This window comes from Penicillium lagena (assembly GCF_028827675.1).
Source record: "Penicillium lagena strain IBT 129212 chromosome Unknown utg000001l_segment0_segment0, whole genome shotgun sequence".
Taxonomy (NCBI): Eukaryota; Fungi; Ascomycota; class Eurotiomycetes; order Eurotiales; family Aspergillaceae; genus Penicillium; species Penicillium lagena.
The window spans coordinates 3,702,590-3,727,156 of record NW_026623222.1 but is presented as its reverse complement, the minus strand read 5'-3'; the positions used below and the strand labels follow the sequence as shown (position 1 = coordinate 3,727,156).

At 49.1% G+C, this 24,567-nt stretch overlaps 10 protein-coding genes across 10 annotated transcripts; 5 read left to right on the top strand and 5 right to left on the bottom strand.

The window, feature by feature from the left end:
• Positions 1-50: 50 nt before the first annotated feature.
• N7510_001636 (ferric reductase family protein) lies at positions 51-2,699 on the top strand (the record flags this gene model as incomplete). Its single annotated transcript, XM_056973563.1, has 7 exons — positions 51-482; positions 541-581; positions 640-978; positions 1,037-1,266; positions 1,333-1,385; positions 1,439-1,560; positions 1,616-2,699. 7 exons carry the CDS (start codon positions 51-53, stop codon positions 2,697-2,699), a joined length of 2,301 nt encoding a protein of 766 aa, XP_056838680.1.
• A 942-nt stretch (positions 2,700-3,641) lies between these two features.
• On the top strand, positions 3,642-4,196 carry N7510_001635 (hydrophobin family protein; the record flags this gene model as incomplete). Its single annotated transcript, XM_056973562.1, has 3 exons — positions 3,642-3,954; positions 4,005-4,090; positions 4,140-4,196. The coding sequence occupies 3 exons, from the start codon at positions 3,642-3,644 to the stop codon at positions 4,194-4,196; spliced, it is 456 nt and encodes a 151-aa protein (XP_056838679.1).
• Positions 4,197-4,549: 353 nt separating this feature from the next.
• Positions 4,550-6,184, bottom strand: N7510_001634 (uncharacterized protein; the record flags this gene model as incomplete). The annotated part of the gene is made up of 3 exons (XM_056973561.1): positions 4,550-5,216; positions 5,272-5,640; positions 5,706-6,184. The coding sequence occupies 3 exons, from the start codon at positions 6,182-6,184 to the stop codon at positions 4,550-4,552; spliced, it is 1,515 nt and encodes a 504-aa protein (XP_056838678.1).
• Positions 6,185-6,523: 339 nt separating this feature from the next.
• Positions 6,524-8,324, top strand: N7510_001633 (uncharacterized protein; the record flags this gene model as incomplete). The annotated part of the gene is made up of 6 exons (XM_056973560.1): positions 6,524-6,931; positions 6,989-7,550; positions 7,606-7,687; positions 7,742-7,853; positions 7,904-8,063; positions 8,131-8,324. 6 exons carry the CDS (start codon positions 6,524-6,526, stop codon positions 8,322-8,324), a joined length of 1,518 nt encoding a protein of 505 aa, XP_056838677.1.
• A 268-nt stretch (positions 8,325-8,592) lies between these two features.
• Positions 8,593-10,152, bottom strand: N7510_001632 (uncharacterized protein; the record flags this gene model as incomplete). The annotated part of the gene is made up of 3 exons (XM_056973559.1): positions 8,593-8,739; positions 8,794-9,795; positions 9,868-10,152. 3 exons carry the CDS (start codon positions 10,150-10,152, stop codon positions 8,593-8,595), a joined length of 1,434 nt encoding a protein of 477 aa, XP_056838676.1.
• A 1,173-nt stretch (positions 10,153-11,325) lies between these two features.
• Positions 11,326-13,922, top strand: N7510_001631 (transcription factor domain-containing protein; the record flags this gene model as incomplete). Its single annotated transcript, XM_056973558.1, has 6 exons — positions 11,326-11,434; positions 11,489-11,573; positions 11,634-12,743; positions 12,801-13,214; positions 13,271-13,509; positions 13,558-13,922. 6 exons carry the CDS (start codon positions 11,326-11,328, stop codon positions 13,920-13,922), a joined length of 2,322 nt encoding a protein of 773 aa, XP_056838675.1.
• A 2,873-nt stretch (positions 13,923-16,795) lies between these two features.
• On the top strand, positions 16,796-18,155 carry N7510_001630 (G protein coupled receptor family protein; the record flags this gene model as incomplete). The annotated part of the gene is made up of 3 exons (XM_056973557.1): positions 16,796-17,325; positions 17,378-17,768; positions 17,826-18,155. 3 exons carry the CDS (start codon positions 16,796-16,798, stop codon positions 18,153-18,155), a joined length of 1,251 nt encoding a protein of 416 aa, XP_056838674.1.
• Positions 18,156-19,099: 944 nt separating this feature from the next.
• On the bottom strand, positions 19,100-20,741 carry N7510_001629 (CRAL-TRIO domain-containing protein; the record flags this gene model as incomplete). The annotated part of the gene is made up of 4 exons (XM_056973556.1): positions 19,100-19,650; positions 19,712-19,811; positions 19,875-19,916; positions 19,977-20,741. 4 exons carry the CDS (start codon positions 20,739-20,741, stop codon positions 19,100-19,102), a joined length of 1,458 nt encoding a protein of 485 aa, XP_056838673.1.
• A 1,312-nt stretch (positions 20,742-22,053) lies between these two features.
• N7510_001628 (L-threonylcarbamoyladenylate synthase) lies at positions 22,054-22,791 on the bottom strand (the record flags this gene model as incomplete). Its single annotated transcript, XM_056973555.1, has 1 exon — positions 22,054-22,791. One exon carries the CDS (start codon positions 22,789-22,791, stop codon positions 22,054-22,056), a length of 738 nt encoding a protein of 245 aa, XP_056838672.1.
• Positions 22,792-23,084: 293 nt separating this feature from the next.
• On the bottom strand, positions 23,085-24,093 carry N7510_001627 (uncharacterized protein; the record flags this gene model as incomplete). Its single annotated transcript, XM_056973554.1, has 2 exons — positions 23,085-23,640; positions 23,699-24,093. The coding sequence occupies 2 exons, from the start codon at positions 24,091-24,093 to the stop codon at positions 23,085-23,087; spliced, it is 951 nt and encodes a 316-aa protein (XP_056838671.1).
• Between the last annotated feature and the right edge of the window lie 474 nt (positions 24,094-24,567).

Below are 24,567 nucleotides of genomic sequence, written 5' to 3'. Positions count from 1 at the left end.
TTTAACCCTAGGCTGACTGCCGATCCGGAGACGGACCGACGACAACAACTATGTTGCTTGTCGGATGGCTGGCCATTGCGCTCGCTGCTCAGTGTTCCGGGGCCACCAGTCTCCCGAAAGACGGACGATGTGTGACAGCCATTTATTCAGCGTACAACTACATATCGTTTTCGGGTAGTCCCGCAAATGGTATGTGGGATACGCGGTGCCAGAATCCACTCAAGGTCACATCCATTTATGCTGCTTCTCAAATATACTGCTCCGACCGAGAGTGCGCGGCCGGTTTGGCTCGGCTGGCGACCGAGTGTCGCAAATTCGGGAATCAGAAACTGCTGCCCAGAGACGAAGTTGCGGGCAACCTGACTGAGGATGCGATCCAGGCCATGCGGACTGTGGATTATTTGGAGTTGCCACGGGCAGAGCCTGTGGACACCCCCGTCATTCTTTCTGCTTCCTTCTTTAACCGAATGTTTAATACAATTGTGAGTGCGGTTCAATAATCCCATGTCGCACTACAATAAGCTGACAGTGGATTGATAGGACTCTTGGCAATTTGAGACCTGGTCGCATCATGCATTTGGGTTAGTTGTCTTGCTGCTAGAGACGGCAGTGGCAAAACTGACCAAGGCTCTCGTCTAGGTATGTGGGCTACGCCTACTGGAGCATCATCCTACTCGGAGGAATCATCGTTCGTTTATGTGATTGGCTCTTCTACCGTCGATACCCAGTCGCGCGTGAGCTCAAAACTCATCGGTATCCCTCGAACTCTTACCAGGGCGTCTCTTTTGCATGGGCAGGCAGGATCTATCGCTGGTTACAAACACATGTAATCACTCCAGCGCCATGGACGACACAGAGCTGGTATTTCTTGGGATGCTACTTTCCCTCTCGAATTGAAGCGCTAGTGGTCGGCGGGTTTTGGATAATCAGCATCGTTCTGAGCGTCGTGGCTTACCGAACCTTCCCCGGTAACATCTAGTGCGTCTGAGAATTTATCGTTCAGTGAAGTTTGGACACAACTGATTTGATTTGATAGTTGGCCCGATACCTCCAGCCAACTCTTACGGTACTCTGCGGATCGTACTGGAATTATGTCTTTCGCAAATTTTCCGCTCTTGTGGATATTTGGTGGACGGAACAATGTCTTTCTGTGGGCTACTGGTTGGAGCTTCGCATCATTCAATATGTTCCATCGTCATGTGGCACGCGTGGCAACTGTGCAGGGTGTGGTGCATTCGATTCTGTATACTGCGATCTATATCCGAGGTTAGTTCACTATATACAATGGGCACCTTTTGTGCATTCTCGAGGTTAATGAGTGGCCAATTACAGCGAATAAGGTTTACAAGGAACTTTCAAAGACCTATATCCTATGGGGAATACTAGTGAGGCTCCGGGATATCGAGTTTCTTATCGCTGTCAGCTGACGGACTGTTAGGCCTTTTTTGTCATGCTGCTGCTGGTGGTCACCTCGTTCGATCGGATCCGCCACGCGACATACGAGATATTCTTGATAACACATATTGTGCTGTCCATTCTGATACTAGTCGCATGTTTCTAGTTAGTCGGTTTCCATTTTGACTCACTCCGAGGCTAACTCATGCGCTCCGTGTAGCCATACGTTTATATTCGAAGGACAGGAGTACTGGACTTATTTGTGGCCATCTGTGAGTGTGTGGGCTTTGGATCGTTTTTTACGGCTCGTGCGCCTCTGCTATTGCAACCTCCATGTCAGCTCTCAAGGTGTTCAATCTTCGGTGAGCCGCATGGTTTATGATGAAGAAGCCGATGTGGTGCGTTTGGAAGTTACGCTCCCATCAATGCGTTTACGACCAGAGGCCGGACTGTATTACTTCTTGTACCAGCCGTTTCGATTTACAGGGTGGGAGAGCCATCCGTTTACGGTCGGGGCTTGGTCTTATGAGCTTGATTCATTCAAGGGACCATCTGCGAAGTTTTGGGGAAATCCGAACAGATCGCTAGATATTTCACAGGTGCCTCTTCTTTATGGCGATGGTGAAACCCAAGGCTCGCTGGAAGAAGCCAGTGGCGTGGATAGCAGCCTAGCATTGAAGTTGATTTTTTGGATTCGCCCGTATGATGGATGGACACGTCAACTTCGTCATCAATGTTTGAAATCTCCCACACGAGCAACCGATGCAACGATCCTTCTGGAAGGACCATATGGGGACGCCTTTCCCCTCTGGCGGTATGAATTCGTGCTCATGATAGTCGGTGGAACCGGCATTGCGTGCGCTGTGCCTTACATCCAAGATCATCTTCTTCGCTCGGCTGAGGAAGGGAGTCAGCAAAATCCCGACGAGGAAAAGACTCAAATCCAGGATATTGAGCTTATCTGGTCCGGACGACAAGTGGCTTTCTTCCGAGATGTGGCCTATGGGGAGTTGAAGCCTGCTTTGGATCGAGAGGAGTTCCGTGCTTCATTCTACAGCACGGCGACTGCTGAGGCGCCTCCAGAGTATTTGGCTGCGATCGGATGCGAGATTAAATCCGGACGACCCGATCTTCTATCGCTAATCCTTCAACGCGCCCGAGATGCAACCGCCGCTGGTGCTTCTCTTGCCATTGTCGTATGTGGTCCGGTGGGGATGGCACGGGAGACTCGGGCAGCGGCCCATCTCGCCATGCGGCAGGGGTACCAGTCGATCAAATATGTCGAGGAATCCTACACATGGTAAACAAGGAGCTGGCATTCAAATAGATAATGAATGAACGAGTAACATAGATATTTACGAAGATTGAATATGCCTATTTTCTCATTTCGGCTTCTGTTACCCTAGACAGATTAATGGGATCACAAATGTTGGCTCAGTCTACGGAATATGTTTCCCTTAAGCCAGCTGAATATCCCTACGGTATGCAGGTCTGAGGCTGTGCGGTTCGAGCTTCGCATCAGACGCATCACGACTACTGAAAAGATGACCGTGTGACTGTGAGACTCCAATAGGTTTCTATGCGCAGCTGTATATACTTGCAATGGACGAATTCTCTCAATTATTGACCAGCTTATCGGAATTTGAACGGAAGTGATTAATTTTGCTGATCGACGGTTTTCGGTCATAGGGTGTTAGGACCGGAAAGGTCGACGTGCAAAATCAATGAGACTGTTCGCATTGAAAACAAAATACTGAGAGTCATTCCCTTGAAATTCAATATGCAAGGAGTATCTCGGGGGGTACAGCATAAACAGTGCACTGGGCCTGGCTTTTCTGTGAAACCCTTTTATGCATTCGATCTACATAACGTGCGTTAATCAAACAATTCGATCGATAGAGACCAGATACATCTACTCTCAATGATCGACCTCGAGGTTTGTACCACGTAACACTTAGTGGTTTGCTTATACACCCACAGAAAAAGAAATTAGTTTATAGGAAACAGGTGACTTTCAACCAACATTTCGTAGCACTATTGATTGATTCAATTAACAAATTAAATCAACTTTGAAGAGTTCTCGTGATACCGCCTGCCCACTTTAGAGAGAATGGCAGCCTAAGAAGCAGGTATAAAAGAATCCGAAGTCTCCTGTGTTTTTAATCATCTATTCAAGTCTGTCTCTATCAAGTTCCATTTCTGTAGTCACTCATTCAGCTCTTTCCTCTACGCAACCCATAACCACAATGCAGTTTTTCACAACCATCCTGTGCCTTGCAGCTACCGCCATGGCTTTGCCTCAGTCTGGCAACGGTGTTGGCAACGCTGGCAACAGCGATGTCAAGTTCCCAATCAGCGGCCAGACTACCCTGGCCCAGGGCAAGAATGCTTGCGGGAATGACGCGAAGCTTTCGTGCTGCAACAAGGCAACCTATACCCATGATATCAACACGGCCAACACAGGTCCGTTGGCTGGAGTTCTGGCTAATGCCCTCGGTGGTGGCCCTGGAGGTGATGGTCTGGGTTTGTTTGAGCAGTGCCAGGATCTTGGTCTCAACGGTGAGGGATTTCTAAATGTCAGGCCCTGAACAAAGTTAACAATTTACCAGCTGTCGATATTGTGGGCCTGAATCAGTTGATCGACCAAAAGTGCAAGCAAAACATTGCCTGTTGCCAGAACTCGCCTTCGACTTCCGTACGTATTACTTTCAAGAAGTTGATTATGCGATACTAACTCGCGATAGAACAACAACCTCGTCGGTGTGGCCGTTCCTTGCGTTGCGCTGGGCTCAATCCTGTAAACCCCAAAACGCTAGAGTACCTTTTCCATGTTTTGGGATGCGACTGGGACCCATCAGCGTGTTTCTCTACAGGGGAATCAAAGGAACCCTCTCACATTTACCTTCAATCTGTTGTCCAGGCCAACCACAAGATAAGCCACTGCGGCTCTTCTATGTCTAGATTGCGTCACTCGTTTGCTTCTTTTCGTTTATCGTCGCTAAGTTCTGGGACGTCCAGTTGTGTATCTACTCATTTGTAATAGAACGTATTTACCCAAAAACCACTGGTATTGCTCGTATATTTTATGCTCTTATCATTGGAATTTTGGTGTTCTCTCGTTTTGCCGCAGGGATGTTGAAGTCCCACGGACTAATTATTCCAAATTTTTGACTTCTTCTGGACTTGAAGTATCTTCCACTCCCCATTCGATATGCTCATAGCCATGAGCAGCGAGGTAATCCTTCCATTCTTGGTCGCCGTGGTCAAGTATTTTGTCGCTGTCCTGCAGGACAAACCATGCCAAAAGTGCTCCGAGGACAGCAAACCCCGAACCGATCAGAAATACAGCCTGTGTTCCCCGAGTCTCATCATTTCCCCAGCTTGCCAAGATCGGCTTAAAGACTTGCGTGCCAATGGCAGCTCCGGCTTTACTAAAGGCTGCTGCCAGTCCCACTGCATGACCACGAACGGCAGTTGGGAAGCTCTCGCTTGCGGTCAGAACGATCGTAGAACCAGGACCAACCTCTCCAAGTGTGAGAAAAATCCCATAGAGGACGATAAACAGTGGCAGTTTCGTCTGGATGGGTCCCAATGCCCCGCCCAAGACGAAGCCGAGGATCGCCTGTAGCAAATATCCCAGTGCCATTGTTCGGCGGCGTCCAATGCGATCGGACAAAAAGCCACCAATAAACGCTCCCGGTATATAGAAGCAATTAATCAATGTTCCCCACGCCATAGTGAGAGCCAGAGAAGATGAAGGGTTAACCCGTCCGACGATAGTCGACGAGAACAACCCGAACGGGTACGAGATGTAATTGTAACTGAGCCAATCAATGTCAGTCAAGTTTCACCTGATCAGGGGTACCTATTACTTACATGAACCAGGATCCAGATACACCGAGCAAGGGGCGCCAATACTTCTTCAACACGAGCCAGTAGGGGATCCTCTGCTTCTTCATAGAGCTTTTCCGATAGGCCGAGCTCATGACCATCCGATAGCGAAACCAGAAGATTGATATGGGAGGAATGACACCCATGACCAAGGCAACCCGCCATACGGTCTCATAGTGCTGAACCTGCTGGTGAAAGCACAACAAGAGCAGCAGAGGAACTAGCGCACCAAAGGCAAAACCCAGGGAAGCGGATAGATCACCGATCATGGCGAAAATGAAGCCTCGGTGTTTGCGAATGCCTGGTGCCTCATCGGTTGCTTCTGCAGCACCCGCCCCTGCCACCGGATATTCTCTGTCGCAGAAAGATCTTGTCAGAGGCATGGCATGCAACGCGTTCAAAAGAGCAGCTCTACTCACCCTCCAGCCCCGACGCCTGCGATCCCGCGTGCAATGATCAACATCCAAAACATGCCATCGTCAGTCAGTCCACTGGCACCAGCGCTCAACGCAATCCCAAGAACCAAAATGATGGTGGTGAGGACAGCGCCGGTCTTGCGGCCAAGCTTGTCGGAAATGTAGCCAAAGCTCAGCATGCCAATAATCATGCCCACCATGAATGCATTGGACAGTCGAGCGGCCACAGCGGTCGTGAAAGACTTCGGGTATATGACCTCAATCAACAACTCCACGTTGCCGATGATCGACGCGTTGAAACCATCCGACCCAATAGCTAAGCCACTGAACACTACCATCAACACCACTGAGGCCCTTGAATACCCACGACTGGACGCAGAAACTTCTGTAGACGTAGGATCCATCTTCTCGACATCCTCCTGGGGCGCCTTCTGGGCCGAGTCGGGTATCTCCCCAACTTCGATTGCCGACGTTTCGCTCATGATGGATAGTGGGAAAGATGGTGCAAAGCAGAATATTATTCGGCAGATCCCCGGCCATTATATACCGCAGTCGGGCGGAGTCGTGTCAAACAACGGGATTCCGTGCGGGCATAGGGTTTCGCCAGAACAGGTCGAGGCAGATCGGGCCAATCAAGTCTAAGGCGGGGGTGGGCCGAAAAACATCGCGGGCAGCTAAATCGCGCCGGACGGGTCTTAAGTGGGACCCTAATCACGGTTAACGTGGCCGAAATAGGTAGGGGGAGGCGCTGCGATGATAAGATACTGTCGTTCCCGCCGAAGTGATAGCTAATCGCTCCTCCATTGTTCTCAACAGCAACCATGAAAGGATTCAGGCAGAACGTGCACGACGTGGAGGCACTCCTCTCGACCCCGCGCAATAAGCCCTTCTCCTTTGCGCGCCTGGCAAGCATTGCCGCGACCGGGGGCTTACTGCTCGCTGGCTATCACTACAGAATTGTGGGAAATAATAGTTTCGGAGGACTGGAGTCCGTACCCAACGGCTTGGCTGTGGCAGATTTTCAGAAATGTGCGATCGATAATCTGCTCAATACAGGCCTTCCTTTCCTTGAAAATGCATTACCCATCACTCTCCTGGACTTTGAAGAACGCAGAGACCGCCTAGCCAATGCGCTGGTAGCCGAGGGGGCTGATGCCTTTGTGATAGAGCCGGGCTATACATTCAAATACTATGGCAATGTGAGCCAGCCGGAGTGGGAAGTGTGGGAGGTATGTTGTCTCAGCGGGATTGAGCAGCTAGAGTCTATGACTGACATTGTAACCCAGCCCGAAGAACGGCCATTCCTGATGGTTGTGCGCCCTCACCAAGATGAAGAGTCGGGCAATATCACGGCCAATACCACCTTTTTGTGCCCGTCATTCGAGGCAGAGCGCGCGCGACTGCTAGGAATGCCCTTTGCCAACCCCATCCGTATTGTCCCATGGGAAGAGCATTGGAATCCGTACACCACATTACAGCAATCAGGCGTGTTTGGTGATTTAGATCGAGTCCCGCGATTGATGGTCGACGAAGAAATGCGTGATTTCATCCAGCGCGGCCTGGCTACCGCCGGATTTGATGTCATTGGACTGCAAGGTCGCGTCGAACAAGTGCGACAGAGCAAGTCTGAGAAGGAAGTTGAGATTCTTCGCGCCGTCAACACGGGAACCGTTGAAGCAGTACGGCAAGTAAGGAAATGTGTGGTCATCCATTCCTGTTGGTGGAGGCAGCTGCTCATAGTGATCACAGGCTTGTATCCAGGCTTGACGGAGAGCGATATTGCCGAAGCCCTCAACAATGCCCTGCGGGCTGCGGGCATGGAACCCTTCTTCGACATAGTTCTTTTTGGTCTGTCTAAACTCAAAATCAGGGAAGTTTTGGTTGCCAAGCTAACATAGCACAGACGAAAACGCATCTAATCCCCACGGAGGTACCAATGGCTCCAAAGTGCTGGAGCCAGAGACATTTGTACTCATTGATGTGGGGTATGTTCTACTTCCCTAGATATCCCACCGCCCTTGAAGCTCATGCCACAATAGGGCACATCTCTATGGCTACTCGTCCGACATTTGCCGCACCTTCTTCCCTCCATTCCTAGAAAAACCGGCTCCGGGGAAGCAGCTGTCTCCTCGGATGGAAGAGAAGCTCAAGGTAAGTTTCGTATTGGTCGTGAACTGCTCTGGGGTCTAATTAGAAGTCAGGTGTGGGATGTCGTGTTTGAAGCTCAAACACGATCGATTGATCAAATGCGGGAAAACTACACTGCGGCCAGCGTCGATATTGCTGCTCGAGAAGTTATCAACACTGCCGGTTACGAGGGAACCTTCACACATCGTGTGGGCCATGGCATTGGGATCAAAGGTGCGTAATACTATTTGCGTAATATCTTGGCATTAATCAGTTACGGTCTAACGCCTGCCTTGTACAGCACATGAGAGTCCTTATTTGCACAAAGGGAACGTGGAAACTCTCCTCAAAACAGGCATGACATTTACATCGGAACCTGGCGTGTACTTGGTCGATAAATTTGGAGTGCGACATGAAGACATACTTCTCGTCCGAGGAGATGGCGAACCCGAGTTGCTAACAGGTAAACGAGCTGTTGGACCATGGGAACCATAGGGACTGTTATCTTCAATGGCCCGCGCAGTAAATTGGAATACTAGTAAAAGTCTTTGCAAGATATCCTCGTTTACGCATGCGGGTTATGGTTTTCAATGCTCCGAGCATGCTTCGGTGAGAAAATAGATATGATATGATGAGAAATCATATATCTAGTGACAGTTTATCTGATTACAGCAAAATGGACCACATATGTTATCTACAGTTGGCCCCTGGATTGTGTCCATACGGCCATAGAGAGGCCCTTCTGAATTCTCCACGGAATCACTCAGCGACGGTGGCCAGCACGGGTTGCCACACAATGCACGGCGATGGTTGAGCAGAGAGAGCATCCTGCAACAATGGCACACATCACACCGGCGGCTCCTCCTAGTCCCAATGCCGTGAACATGTCAGGAAAATAAAAAGGGCCAAGCTAATGGGCCTTTAGTTAGTATCCTCAATGAAACAAGATATACGGAGCACTCACGAATCCATAAAGCTGCCGACAAACGTTGACAAAAACACCAACCTCAGCAGATCTTTCCTTTTTACTCTCGACTGCAAAAGTTGTAAGAATTGTGGTCTGCATCTGATTGCCAAAGCTGGCAATGGCAGCACCGACGCATGGGGTGACGTTCCAGGTAGTAGCGTGCTGCAACTGAAAGCCCCAGGTTAATAGACCGGCAATGATAGTAGCAAATGCAATATAGGACAACCACAAGCGGTCAGCGGGGCATGATTGCCCCCTGGTCTGTCGAATACGTTTCAAAAGCCAGTCGGACATGGGCCCGCTAACTTGCTCTCCTAGCACACAACCGATAATGATTGCAATAAACTGCAAACCAATCTGCTGCGCATCAAAATGAAACTTGTCGCCGAAGGCAATAGGCATCTCGACAATGAGGGCAATATTGCCGTAGCAAAACGTAATGGCGTGAGCGCATGCCGCGATCAGCACTCGAGGGTATTGAGCCAAGGAAAAGGGAGACAAGAAGTCTCGAATCCGGAGTGGGCGAGAACTGATCCGGCGAGGAGTCAGTTTTCCAAAAACACCGTTGGCCTGGGGCTCGTTCTCCGGGTTGTAGATAGTCTCGTCGCCAAAAGCTAGGTAGAAGAGAAATTGGACGAAGTTGATGATGGCAAAGATCCAAAAAATCCATTGGACACCGATGTGTTTGGTCACAAATCCCATGAAGAAAGGACCAGCAGGAGTTCCGATTGTGGTCATCAGAGTCCACCAGCCTAATTTCTGGGCACGTTTTTCAGGCTCACACAGCTCTGTCACCACACCACTGCCGTTTCCGATCGAAGGTGATATAAGGAAAGCTGTAAGAACTCTGGTGGCCATTTGCCCTCCATAAGTGGTAGCACGAGCTCCACCAATATTGCACACCATACTCCCGAAAACGGAGAGCAGACTGACATTATACCGGCCATAAACTGCAGTGACCGGGTTCCAAACCAATGGTGATAAGCCTAGAAGGAGAATCTATGAAGAAGCAATGGGCAATCAGTAAACTTGGGAAGAATCAGGGCGGTTGGGAAATAAAGCGCCGCGTACCTGAAATGAAGTCAAGTAGCTAGCAGCTGGCACGGTAACATCATATCGCTCGGCAAATTCTTCGTAAGCCGGGATGATACCAGCTGCCATGAACGTGCCCGCCATGGAGTGGAACGCGACCATCAAAATCTGCGCATTTTTCTTCCATTGAGGCCAGTTTCGTGGGTCGCGAGGAGAACTTGTGGCCCATGTCTCTTCGTCCGATTCATCCGGCCTGGGTGGCGTTGGCACAACATGCTCGAGATGAACCGACGTCTCCGAGCTGGTGCTCTTCACGTCGGGCATGTGGCTAGCCCGCCCCCAGCTTTCTGATTGTCTCTGGGCATGTGCAGTCATATCGTAGACAGGTGTAGCCGGTTATAAAATAGAAACAAGGATCCGGAAAAGAAGAGAAAGAGGAAGAGAAAGCGGCGTCCACGGTCTCAAGTTGGTTAAACAAGGCGCAGTAGCATTCATCTTGGAATCAAGACGAAGCCGGGCTCACTTCAGGTTATATCTAGACGAAATAATTGGCACTGTGGGCCTGGGCACCCCATGGGGCAATCGACGAAGGGGTCCAACGGGGTATGGGATCTGATCCGACGGAGTGATGTCTACGCAAATCCACAACTGACATCGCATCATTGGAGCACCAGCCGACCTGGAGCCACATCTTCTGGGCGAAGACGAATTAATTCCGCACTTAATAGCGCCGATCTCTGTTTCTGCAGTCCCGATTTCATAACCCGAGGCTGTTGGTCACCGTCGGTTGGCCACCCGTCCCATTCGGGTTCTGGTCCGGGACCTTGGGAAATTCACTCTCGTTAAACTCACAGCTGAGAAGGGCGTGATATATGAAACGGGAAAAAGTTAGAGGAGTCTACAATAGAGTATAAACAAGATGTTCTCTCCAACCCATGTCGAGGGACATTGCCGCGTGTCGGGCAAGCTACCGAAGAGCTTGCCCGACTGGAACTATTACATGAGGGCCGACGACCATCTGCTCCAATCTGGCTGCTGGATACAAAAACTTCGCCCTCTTTCTGTCACATTTGCCATCCTTAAGCGACGGAAACTCAAATGCACTGCAGGCTAATTAAAACTAGAAGTATCGCAGGCAAACGTGGGGCAGATAAATATGTAACCTTCAACATCAACAGAACATATTTGCAGTGTGCCCGTGTATTCAATTGGCATTCTTCAACCTTATTTTCCGTGCCTACTTATTACCGCATGCCCAAGTTGTAATATTACGTTAGTGCGATAGTATGTAGACCTGGAATCGACGGAGTCGCATCGTCAGAAAATTATCAAGATCCCCAGATGCTAATTGGCTCAAATGGTTATCTGATGACCGGGACGGCGTCTCAAGTCGGCAGTTGACGGGCCTTGGCTTGGTTATTCCCCGGGATCCCGTTCCGAAGAGTCGTTCTTTCCTTTGCCACTCACTTTTCTCAGAAAAACGGTCTTGTTGCGACGATGGGTCACGAGGCTCAGGAGCTTAATCGCCCTGCAAAGCGGCGCAAAATCGCGATCGCTTGTGACGACTGTCGCACCAGGAAAGTGCGCTGCGACGGGGTGCAACCCGGTAGGATCCAAAGTGGGCGGAATTAGACCCGGGGCTGACTTGACGCGCGATCAGTATGTGGGCCGTGCGCTAAAAGGACTGGCCGCCAAGTGCAGTGTGTGTATACTGGCGAGCAGGAGAAGAAGCGAGCTGTACAGACGTCGGTCGCGCAATTCTGGGAATTTGAGCTGTCCAACTGACTTGGCCGACCGGCCGATAGATACATTGCCAGTCTGGAAAATCGACTCAAGATCCTCGAGAGTCCCGGATCAAGCAAGACCGGAGGAACCGCCTCTCATAGCCCCGAAAGGGGTCTAACATCAGGCAACACCTCAGTTCGTGCCTTCCCCGACGCTGCTGGAATTGTACAACAGGCTGACTATCCACAGCGATCAATCCTTCCCTTTGATCCAGTATCTCCTCATCTGGCCTTGCATACTCCATCTCTGCCTACACCAGTCGATCGGCATCCAGCTATAAGCACAGTGCAGCCAGCTCCACCCGCAGATAGTATCTATTCGGATACTCCTGGAGGTGAACATGGGCAAGGCATCCGTATACACGCTCCTCCGTCATCGCGCGGCGATATCCCTTCTTCCAGCGCCCGGGGTAATGGAGTTAATGCGATGATGGGAGCAGTCGAGGAAGAGCGAGCCTTCCATGGCTTCTTTGGCAGCTCCAGTGCAGCGGGATTCATGCGACAAATCAAAACAGCAGTCGACAAAAGAATTGCCTCCCCACAGCAGCGGACTCCCGCGCGAGATATCGCTCTCCCTGCCAATTTGATGTCAGCTCGCAGTGAGAAACGGCCGCCACAAGCGCCAGACTATGTTCTTCCGCCTCGGAAGACTGCCGACAGCTTGATGGAAGTGTATTGGAACAACGTCTTCCCGCTGTATCCGTTTGTCGACAGCGCTCAAATGAGAGACGAATATACGAAGATCTGGACAGGGGATAGTCTTGGATATGACGAGAACATGCTGATGTGCACATTCAACGTGATCTTTGCTCTAGCTAGTCAACTGGCGGACTTCATTCGACCAGAAGATCGAGAGGTCTCCGCACATTCGTTTTTCTCTCGTGCCAAGGACCTTTTCCAATTCAACTTATGGAACACGGGATCTGCGGGACTTATTCAATGTCTTCTTTTGATGGCTCAGTATCTGCAGAGCACTGACTCGGCACATCAGTGCTGGATTGTGACAGGGCTAGCAATCCGCAACGCACAAAGTCTGGGGCTACATCTGCCTCAAACTATTGCCTGTCTTCCAGGTTTTCAAGAGCAACAGCTAGCACGCAAGATATGGCATGGTTGTGTCCTGATGGATCGGTATGTACTACACGGAAGAGTTTATGACATGCATTCTCATCAGTCTTTCATTACCAGGGTTATATCGATGACATTCGGCCGCCCTGCGATGATCTCAAAAGCGTCAAGCGAAGCAGTTCCCTTGCCAGCGGCCGTGGACGAAGAATATATACTAGCATCATCAGATACTGAATCTGCCCAGCCTGCAGATCGGCCCTCAATGATGACCTTCTACGCGAAGTCCTTGGAGCTGTATGAAATCATGAATGATGTTCTGCTCAGTCTCTACAAACCGTTCCCGGACGAAGGCGCAGAAGGAATTCACGATTTCTTTTTCAGCCACGCTAGCCATGAGGGAGAGCGTACTATCTTCGATCTCGACCGGTCTCTCACTCGATGGACCCTTAGCCTCCCGCCGCATTTACGGGGAGCATCTCCGTTGGTGACCAGGAATCCGATTTTCTGTCGCCAAAGTATTGTTTTGAGAGCAAGGTAAGGATGCAAGTATCCTGTCCATATCCAGTCTCTTGTTGACAGTTTTACCACAGGTTCCTGCATGTGCGAATGCTACTGTTTCGACCGACCCTTTCGAAATATTGCGCGGTGCGCGATAACACAACTACAGATCCACTCATATCCGTGAATGATTTGCTTCCTCAACGAGTGGCATTACAATGTTCGATTATATGCGTCAAAGTAGCCCAAGAATCCATCGAACTTATCTATAGCAACATTCCTGCCGATGGCACTGGTGGGCCTTTGCCAGCATGGTGGTACAACATACTCTGTAAGCACTACGAAATTTATACGGGATCTAGACCACTGACTCGACTAGACGTCTATACCGCAGCGACGGTTTTGATCGCGGGTCGTTTATGCCCTGCCATCTTGGAAGAAGTCACTGAGGCCACTGTCACTAGATCCTGGAACTGCGCTCTTGAGATTCTAAGGAAATACCAAAGTTATAGCACATCAGCACGGCGCTGCGTGGCGGCACTCGAGATTTTATACGAACGGGTGGTATCAGAAGGCCTGCCTGCCGATTCTAGCGCACGCGGTGAATCTATTACCAACGTCCCCGGTGGACTGAACGAGATATCCTTTGGGGAGGGCATGAATGCGGCTATACTAGAGAGTTTTGAGTTTCCTGACTTCCAGGATATGTCTTGGCTGAACAGCGTACCAAGCAACTTATTTTAATAGTGATGCCGCAAGACCTCAGGCCCACAAATGTGACTGTTCCCTCACAAGCAGATATGATGTCTTTGAACCAACAAATTTGCGAATTGCCGGGCCTACAACCACGAGCATCAAAAAACAATGATTTATACATTGGGATTGCAACACGCCTAGCGTACATTAGTTAGGCCATTTGTTTGATGAGTTACCCTCAAGAAAGAAGCCTTGGCAACCGGCAACTAGTATTCGAATGTGGTAGGATGTTCCGAGAGTGCCGGCCAAGCATCGAATGGGATTTCAACGGGTAAATGAGACAAATTTTCTTAGTTACCACGTGGCGTGTGGCTATGACCAACCAGCAGTGCCAATGCCAACCTCCTGAGAGTTTTGAAGGATCAGCTGGGTTTGGCCCCCTAGAGATGCACGGGGGTCCGACGGGTAACCTCACTTAAACAGAGGTTGAGGACGCCTATTGGTAGTCCAGAATGAGAACTACGTAGGTGCCGTATCCTCGTGCCCGGGATGTGGATGTATTGATTAACTGTGACATGAAATAATACATTAATTAGCGGTTTATACGTTTTCACATCGACACGGGAACAACGCGCTTGTTTTTCGGGACTACTAGTGTTCCTGTGATTTCCAAATTACACAACAGAAGGAATAAGCTTGATTTCCCTTCCATTCTAGCTCCTTGAACCTGATTAGACTGATAGACACCAACAACTTGATGACCTTCCTTGGCAGATTTCCCCCGTAACCCAATAATGGCTGATTGTTTCCACCTGATGAAAACCCGCCTAACAAAAACAAACGATGCTATTAACATTCCATGGCTCAACATATTGAAGACATCTCACTGACTACTATATAGAAACGTCTAGTGAAACAGTTGCAGGGACCGGAAAGGGTGGATGGGCTCGACTGTGCCCCATTCCATTGTGGGAACCCCCACTCTTTCAAATCCGCCCCATTTGAACTAATAAGGATAAGGTACGTACTTCGGTGTGCTTGGATTAGCTGACGCCTTCTATGCCCGACATTATCTGCATTTGGTGGAGGCGAAGTACAGTACTTACTAGTTACTGGACACGCACAGCACGTCTGTGCTGAAAAAAGATATCAATTTACTGTTATAATTCCATATCTTCGACGAGATGATTGTTTGTGACGTTCATGGGATTGGCAGCCGTTGTCTGTCTCCGTGCCAATCAAATCCCACACAAAACCTCCACCTCAAACAAAGAAACCCGCTAGTCGTTCAGATCAAGCCTCTGGTGGCTGTCAGGAAAACTCGATGCTCAACTCTTTTTCACACTCAAAGGGCTGAATTCGAATAACTATTGTTGTTTTGTATGCCTGGTATTTGAGGCCTTCGAGTGCCTGATTTTCTAAAGCAAATCCAAGGCTGCCCTGGTAGTTATTGCAGTCAATAATGATTGATATACGTAGTAGTCGAGCTCCTGTCTAGACTCAAATATGTGACAAGACTGCGGAGAATCTACGAAATAGGCTATTAAATATTCAACGGAAGTGACTTGGATTGTGCTGCCACATGCACATGCACATGCGTAAGATTGAGACCAACTCAGTGTGACAATAAACAAGAATTAACTAAGACATGTTCCTTTCGGCTCCTGCTGTATCTGCTACTAACCACAAGCCAAAACCCCTTAAAGTCGTTCAACGGCTGTTGAGAAGGAGCTGCGGAAATAAAATAGCGATTTTCTCTCCTGTCTCGTTGTTTCGCCGGGAGGGGCCTGAAGGATCTGTGCTAGTTCCAATGGGGGATCATCTCCAGCGGGGACAGAGAAGTAATGTCACGTCCACCTGCACATTCCAATTATTTAAGCATGATGTGTAGGCGATAGGCCACCCGTCGAATCCTTTGTCTAGTATTGTCTTCTACAAGGACTTTTGTTTTATCGACCGTCTAGGCATAATGTGTGATAGGCCACATTAATTCCTCCGTTAGGGAAAACGGAAAGATGCATCTGGAGGTCATGAGCACGAAAACGTTGTTTCCAAGGACATCCAAAGCCTGGTCAACAATAAGCACCATAAAAGGAAAGTCTCAAACGCCACTGACCTAATGAGAGCCTATATACATACCGATGCCGACCGTTGCTTATGGAGGGGATCGGCTATGGAGTGTAATATCTTCTTAGCCCCCACGGGCCGTCGGCGGTCCTTGCGCGATTCCGCCCCACGCTACTTTGACACCATGACCGACTGGGCCCATTCGAGAACAAATCAAGGATCGTTGGTGTGGCGCTATTCCTGTAGGATGATTCCTGCAAAACCGAGGATCACTATCATCTAGTGGAAACCGGCTGGTTATTGCTTCGAGGCCAGTATTGTTAGCAGCGACAATAGGTTTTTCCTTCGCAGTGCAAAAGCTAAACAATAATAATAATGGGGCTAGCCTTTTACCATACATATTTTGAGAGAACACTGTTGCTGAATACAGAACTGATCATCAAGATAGCTGTGTGATACCATTGATTCCTCAAAGACACTAAATCCTTTTGAAATCCTTTACGGAATCAGCCCGTCTTAGGGATTTGACAGAGTGCTGAAATCTTGTCAGTGGAGCAGTGCCTATATTCACCGCGGATAGCCCCAGATTGTAACATTTGAGACAGTTTTTGTCCGTGTCAGTGATTGACCCATGGTCTGACATTTTCGCTCTTTCAACTTCTGACGGAGACATAACCAACTCCCTCTCACCACATATACCTGTGTCGTGTCTAATGTGGTCGTAATCTTAACGACTAATCTGTCCCAGACGGTAAGATGCCTTTGTATTACTCTCGTGTTTCTTTTGAAACGTGCTCTAATGTATCCTCCATCCAACAGCTTTAACAGGACATCCCCAATCCAATACCGACACAATGTCGGACAAGCTTACACCATGGCAGCTCCATGCCCTGGTATTGACCGAAAGAGTCAACTCCTGTGCATCAGTGGCATGTATCCTTTTTGTTATGGCGACCTATTTGTTTGCACCAGGTTTCGACAAACCAATCAACAGATTGATCTTCTTCGCCAGTTTTGGCAACCTGGGTTCGAATATTGCAGCCATTATATCCGAAGCCGGTCCCGATTCAGGGCCCGATACAGCCGTTTGTCAATTCCAAGCATTTTTAGTTCAGATGTTCCTTGGTGTTGACTGCTACTGGGCGCTTTTCATGGCAATCAATGTCTATCTGATTTTCTTCCGCGACTATACAGTTGAACGACTTCGATCACTGGACATCTTCTATCTTCTTCTCAGTTATGGCCTATCGTTTATCCCTGCCCTGACTTTCCTCTTCATTAATACACCGAGTCGGGGACGCATGTATGGTTCAGCTATCATTTGGTGCTGGATTACCACCGAATGGGACTTTATGCGTGTGGTCTTCCTTTACGGTATTGTCTGGTGAGTGCTACATGTCAATGACGTGAGAGATTGTTGTGCTAATGTAAAATAGGGTTGCCATTGCGCTGGCATTTGTTATTTATGGAATGACGATCAAAGTTATTTATGATCAGCGAGAACACCTTGACGGTTACCTGAATCCCCTCAACGAAAATCCATTCGCCAATATCACGACAGAAGTCAAGATTACGCACGAAGAGCGCCCGATTGTGGACGATGCCGGCCCTCAGGGAATTTCGGACACTATTGCCGCCGAACAAGATGTGTATGCTGTGCAAGTAGAGGCGGAGCCAACGAGGCCTGCACAAAATGCTCACCACCTCCCTGAAGCGCTTCGATTGCGCGAGATCACACGGCAGGCAGCCGAGCGTGCGCAAAACCAGGAAGCATGGATTTACGCTCGTGTTGCTTTCCTATTCTTCCTAGTCCTTCTCATCACTTGGGTAAGTAATGCCTGCCTTTGAACGAAGGAAGCTTGGTGTATTAACTTTTCTCTCAAGGTGCCAACCAGCGTCAATCGCGTCTATGCCCTTGTTCTACCTAATGTTTTTAACTTTCCATTGAACTATGTTGCTTCGTTTGTCTTCCCTTTACAGGCCTTCTGGAACGGGATTGTATATATCATCACATCTCAAACTGCAGTCCGGAGACTGTGCAACAACTTATTCCTTCACCCATTTCGTTCCAACCGACCGTCGGCACGACACGGCGGAAAACATGACAACCGCAACATATACCCAACGCGTGGGAAGCAACGTCTAAGAAGCTTTTCTAGCTGCAGTGACCAGGGTCAGGATGACTTAGAGCTACGCAATGTTTCGAAACATTAATAGTGAGGGGTAGTTGTCTTGGGCAATGAAAAAGTGGCGTTGCTCAGGAAAGATGGCTTTCTTGATATATTTCTGCCCGTTGCAGCCCTGGGTGCTGCACCTTTTTTTGAACTGTGAATATTATTCCTTTGACTTAACTACATCTGAAGAGCTGGAAACCTATTTTTGATTCTTTCGTGGAAATCTATCCCGCAATTTCCATCCACTGGCTTTTCGAAGAAGGCTGACCTGTACAATGATATATAATGATGTATAATGATGCCACTCTTCAATAGCATTCAGTGCAGTCAAATTATATCTATATCTATCCATTGAGCCAGTCATTTCACGAAAAAATGTGGGGGGCGGGATAGATCTGCGCTAGATGAGGGGTCTGTATAGTTGGGAAAGACCTATGCTTGCCGAAATGTCCGGCGTAAGGATTTTATATCAAGTTTCTTCATCTTTAAGAAACGCTAAACCAACCTATTTATTTAATGCGATTTCCATGCATATCGTTTTACTTGATTCCAACCTTTGCGACAACCGTCGGAGCCTCCATGGTAGTAGGTGCAGATTATGTTAGAGAGAAACAATTTGTGGTGAAGCCCTTAGTCGATCAGAGGAACCTCATGATGATTTTTGCGTCCGAACAGGTAAAGGGCCTTGTGACTGTGATTGATAGTCTCGTTTGGAAGAAGGACGACGTCATTAGCCTGGGAGATCGACTATGAATCTCAGCTCATATCCACTCATTCGAGTTCTCCCGATGACAAGAGTAAATTCGGGACCACGTTCAAATTCCGGTATTTGTACCTTATTGATCTAGGCCCTGGAAAGTTTTGCTAGACACGATCACTCTAGCTGGAAAAGTAACTCGACAAAGGTGGTATATGTAATTGAATAGTACGAACAGTCAATAACTTCTAACACAGAGGGAAACACAGCTCCAGTGTGAACAATATCTAAGAAGCAGGGGCCTCCGTCGCATTCCCATTGAGGCTTTCTAGATGTTGCACCTCCAAGGTTTTGCTCTCTACACCGGCCTCTCCGTTGGCCTCTTTGTCGTCTCCCTTGGGGTAGTAGTCAATCTTTCCACCCTCTTGAATGACGCCCTCGCGGTCCAAGCAGAGGCGAGCTCGAGTGTAGGGATCCAACTTCCAGTGGTTGACGCGTAGCCGCTCCGCTAGGAAAGCTCTCTGGCTCGCAGCGTTCTTAACCTCGTCAGAATTCTTGGATTTGGCGGCCTCTACCCATGTGGAAGTTGCGGTAAGGAATTCTTCTCCAATCTGTTGCCGTTCGGATATCAGCGCATCACGAGTGGTAGTATCGTTCATCTTCTCGTTTTCCTCCGGACTGGGCTCGATATATTTGTATTCCCAATCTTCGTTGCCGCCAACTTCCTTGACAATGTGATCTCGTTCAATGTGCTTGGCCAGATCGTTCACATTGTTCGTGAAATCGACCTTCGCCGCGATGTCGGGATCCATCCATCCTCGAATAATTTTCCAGATACCTTGAAATTTCCCAAGTCATTAGACAGAATCATATGGCCAAGGGTAGCTCCGGATGCTTACCTGAGAAGATCCACGGTGCGTTGTGGATGAGCATGATTCCCAGAGATTCAGGGTAGTTGGCCTCAAAGCACTTCAGAATGAATTTCACTGGTGGGTATTCCTAGTAACAAGCCGTGAGCCAAGACAGTTCACTCCCAAGCACCTCTTGAGGTTAAGAACATACCATGTTCCCCAAGCCGAACCCAGTCATGTCGAAGAGAACGCACTGTTTCACTGTCAGCGATTTCTGTACGAGGCATGGTCTCGCTCGATGGAGGGTACATACCGCGGTCTCGACCGGAGGGGACAATGTCAGTCGCACGGATTCGATGACATGGACAATATAGCGCTCGAGGGCTTCCTCGGACTGCGCACCGGGCTTGTGCAGACGAACTCTGATCACAACGATCGGTCGGCCGAGTTTATCGGTACCATGCACGTAGGCCTTGCCCATGCGCATCTGGGAAAGAAAGTCGGTGCCTGCCTTCTTCTCACTGGGATTGGACGTGTTTTCGGTCTGCTTGAGAGCGTGGAGTTCACCCTTGGCCATCACATCATCGTCGACGTGCATCTCCTTGACGCGCCACACAGTTGCATCCATCATCATGACAAATGACTTTGAGATGTCCCATTTCCGAGCCCGAAGAAAGCGAAGTAGCATCGAATCTGGGTGGTCATGCTTGAGTAGATTAAGCACTCCCTGTCGCAGCTCCGTGGGCGTGATCGCGGAGAGAGCCTTTTGGACGGCCTTGGTTTCAGCATTCTGGATGCCAAACTCCTTCAGAACTGCCAGGACCCGTTGCTGGTATGCGGACTGTGCGGTCGGGCTGTTCTTCTCGGAAAGGTTGCTTTGGGTGCGACTGATTCGCGAGAGCCGTCGCTGCGGCGGCTCGGTCGTGCTGGCGGCGTCCTCTGCGCCGGCGGCGGGAGCGCTGTCGCCTGCGGGGAGCTCGGTGGCCTTGAGCAGAACCCTCCAGAGCTGCTGCAGCTTGGTTTCTTGGTCCTGCGACAAATTGCCCAGAAATCCTGGGCGCGGTCCGTTGGCAGACATTGTGGAATTCGAGAGTCTAAGAGAATGAATGTGTATGTGGGGAAGACAATTCTGCAGGCACTTCAGAGGGACGACGGCCAGCGTCGTTTCGCGCTGGTGCTATATAAATGCCCCTGGTGATCGTCGTGACCAGCACATGAAATTTCCCCCACGGCGCCCCCGGACTTTCTGCCTCGGTCGAGAAAAAATGTTGGGGAACTGGGCCCAAGCGCGTCCGGGGCTCTTGCACCGAAGATCAATTACGATTATCGAGGGATGTCTACTGGTTCTCCCCCGGATTCCACTCAGCCCAAGAACCTCGGTCGCGAAGGTGACCCTCTCCAAAGAATCATACATGTGGATTTCGCGATTCCACCCAGCCCACCCTGTCACGTCATTGGGTGGGATGATCCCAAAAGTCCGAATCAGCGTCTCTGAAAGCCCCGCGATAGTGGACTAGTTAATTCGATCATCATTTAACTGTTAACTAAATCGTCCTGCGGTCGGTCCCTCTCGTCGGTCACTGCTAAGCCGCATGTCGGGCAGATCCTACCTGTGGCCCATGACGTGCACCGTCCTGAGTGCCCATGCCGAGGGCAGATGAACGGACCCCAGTGCCACCACGGATGTGGACCGATGGGACTCGGACCACGCCGATCGTCATTGCCTTTCACCACCGACCAAGGGATGTAGATAACGGTTGACCGCTTAGTTGGTTCAACCCTAAGCCACTGCGCGTTCGGTTGAGACTTGTCGACTAGTGCTCCGGGACCTACCGGGACACAAGATGCACTTCAGGAGGTAGACCGAGCTCGACGTGGTGGAGCCTGAGTCCCCACACAGTGCCCGGTTTTGCGGCCAAAATCACAAGCAGCTCGGTCAATGCTCCGACATGGTAGATGTGAAGACACAACCAAGAATCTTCCCCTCCGTTCCTGGAAAGCCACTCAACCACGCCACGCGCACGGAGCACGTCTAGCCTCTCTAAAAAAGCGTGAAGCCATATAGAGAAATCTGACTTAGGTTAGTTAGCCTGGTGATTACGCCACTGGTGCCCCCAGATCGAGTTCGTAACTACAGCAACTCGATAAGCTGGACAGAAAATGAAGTTTTCACTGACCACAAAGTAGACAATTGCACGACTGAACTCACTCTGACTGTATTTGTGAATTAGGCTTTGACGGCCAATTTGGTGAGCTCTGTCTCGACAGTTCAAGCTCACTATGAATACCGATGGATCTACTAGTGACTATCGTGGGCTACTCAAGTGTCACTCTATTAGATATAGTGAGTCTTGACAGGAGACACTGATAAGGCAATATAACTGAAGTTTTCATACGTGTTCGATCTTATAATCTGGATCTTCGGGCAAGTTTACGCTCCAGAATTTCTGCATACGCTCCCGGAACAACTCGTAACATGCCCCCATTCGCAAAATCTTCATCTGGCCAAAATCCATATTGATCGATGCCCTTCCACCATATATATGATAACGCTGAAGACCGTAGTCAACAATCAAATCCACCGCCTCCTTGATCTCGTCTTCGATATCTTCGACGCGAAACTTTTGTCCACTACCAGTCACGTTCGCGCTAGATCCAACCATGAGCCTGCCTGCCTTGTAATTGAGCCGGCAGATCTCTCTCAGAAGCGATCCGCCACCAACAAACATAGCAATAGTGCCGTTTTTCGTGACCTTGGCAAGGGTCTCTGGCGATAACGTCTGTAGGAGATGATGTCCTTCTTGATATGGCGCAACGATTCCCAGTCCCATGTCCAGCTCTTGGACTAGCACTCGTGTCATTTCGAACCGCCGCTCATCTAGCATGTGAATTTCGCGATGCAATTCGTATGACCCAATTAAACCCTGTGCGTGGCCTGGTTTACGTCGCTTTGCAGCAAACGCTCTCTCGATGGCTTCCGGTGACGATGCCATCAATCCATAGCCCACTTCGGTGGGTATAATAACGACCCCGCCCGACTGGAGAACCTGGGAAATGCGCAGGGCGTCTCCTTGGACATTTGGGAGTTCTCCAGGAGCGGGAATTGTTTTAGCTTCGAGGTGTTCCATGATAGTCATCAATTAGAGCTAATTAGAGACTTCGTGTTTGAAGTTGAACCCCCAGGTCACGTCCGTGCAGGCTGGAAAGGTGTTTGGGTGGACTCCAGGGCTTACGCAAGCCATCGCCCTTAAATTCATAACCAGCGAGTCATTGGGCAAGCCTCGGATTCGTGAAGTGATTATCTTTTCCTTGTTTGAAATCCTTGTTTGAAATTGTAACTCTAGGAATAGACAGCTTCTAGACCAGGAAAGCTAATTATAATACAAGATGGTAAATCACTGCCTAGGCTTCTCAATCAAAACTAAAAAGAAATTGAGAACCATTTTCTTATCCCTCTGATCTTTTCCTCTTTTGTATGAAATGAATCAACCACTCTTGTTCTGCCACCCATATTCACTTTCACCACATTGTCCACCATCATCAATTTTCCGACGACATAAATCTCATCGTCTGCATTCGCATTCTCTGCGACGATGCTGTCGCCAAAAGGAAGCTCATCGATCTCTTTGTTTCGTATGAACTTCACAACCACGTTACCTTTTTCAATAGCCTCCCAACTCGTAAATCGATTGATAACTTCGAAGTCATCTTGGAAGAATTCTAACTCTGCGAAACAGTAGAACGCGTTCCATGGTTTATCAGGTGCGTTGCGATACTGGTAAATCCACACCTTTTGCTCTGCTCGAGATTGCTTCGAGATGTTGTCTTGGACAAGACGGACTTCTTGGTTGCCCAGGTTCCTGGTGACTTGCCCGGATATTAGAGGCAGCGGACTGACTGGGCCGTCTCCACCAAAAGCAGCATCCACGTGGTACTCTGATCCAGAAGGAAGACGAACGATGTTGACAATGTGTGTCCTGTGATTGGTTATGATCAACCCAGAAAGAACTCATCAGGGAGAAGACTTTATCGTACCATCCTCTGTATTCTCCTTGGGGTATGCCGTCAATGCGTTGCCTGTTTCGAACACCAGTCATATAGACATCGAACCCTAGACCGCGCAGCACGTGGTTGAAAAATATGCTGACTTCAAGGCAGTACCCTCCTCTTTTCGTGGGACTGCCGTTCTCTAGTCCCATCACCTTTTCATAAATCGGAGTCGGGTTGATGTTCACTACTTGCGTCCCGGGGTAATGCAGCGTGAGATTCTCATACGGAAAACGGGTGACCTGGCACCGGAAAAGCGTTTTCAGAGCAGCAGCTGTCTTTGGAAAGGACTGTGGATTTTGTTGGTAGGCATCATACTGTGATGGAAGCGAGAGATATTCTAAGTATCTCGACAACTGTAACGGCGTGTACGCAGAACACATATTGAAGTGAGCTAAAGGAGCGATATTTCGAACGGGTACCGAAGGACTTTTTTATGTTAGTTTTCGTTCGTCCCCAAGAATTGCACGGGGGTTGAGTTGCTGCTGATATGACTCATCCAGCAGGTATTGGTCGCAGTGGTGGGGGCAACCTGCCCTAAGAGGAGTAGGATGCGCTCGTCTAGTTCGTTGTGTCGTTTCATTTCCACGTAACACTTATCACTGTTAGATTAATTATGACCAATTTGTACCATAAATTCCGAAACCGAGCCAACTCGCAAATGGGAAGAGCCGGTTTAGGGGACGGCCAACTGGCAGTGGAAAATTCACCTTAAGGGTTTTTAGACATATCGATACGATTCTAGGGGATTTAGGTAATTGGGAGATTGTGCTTATTTTTTGATATGTCCTTTTCAGTTATGAGAAATATCTATAGTCTATAAATCCGCTGAAGGATTGTAAGTACTAAAAAGAACT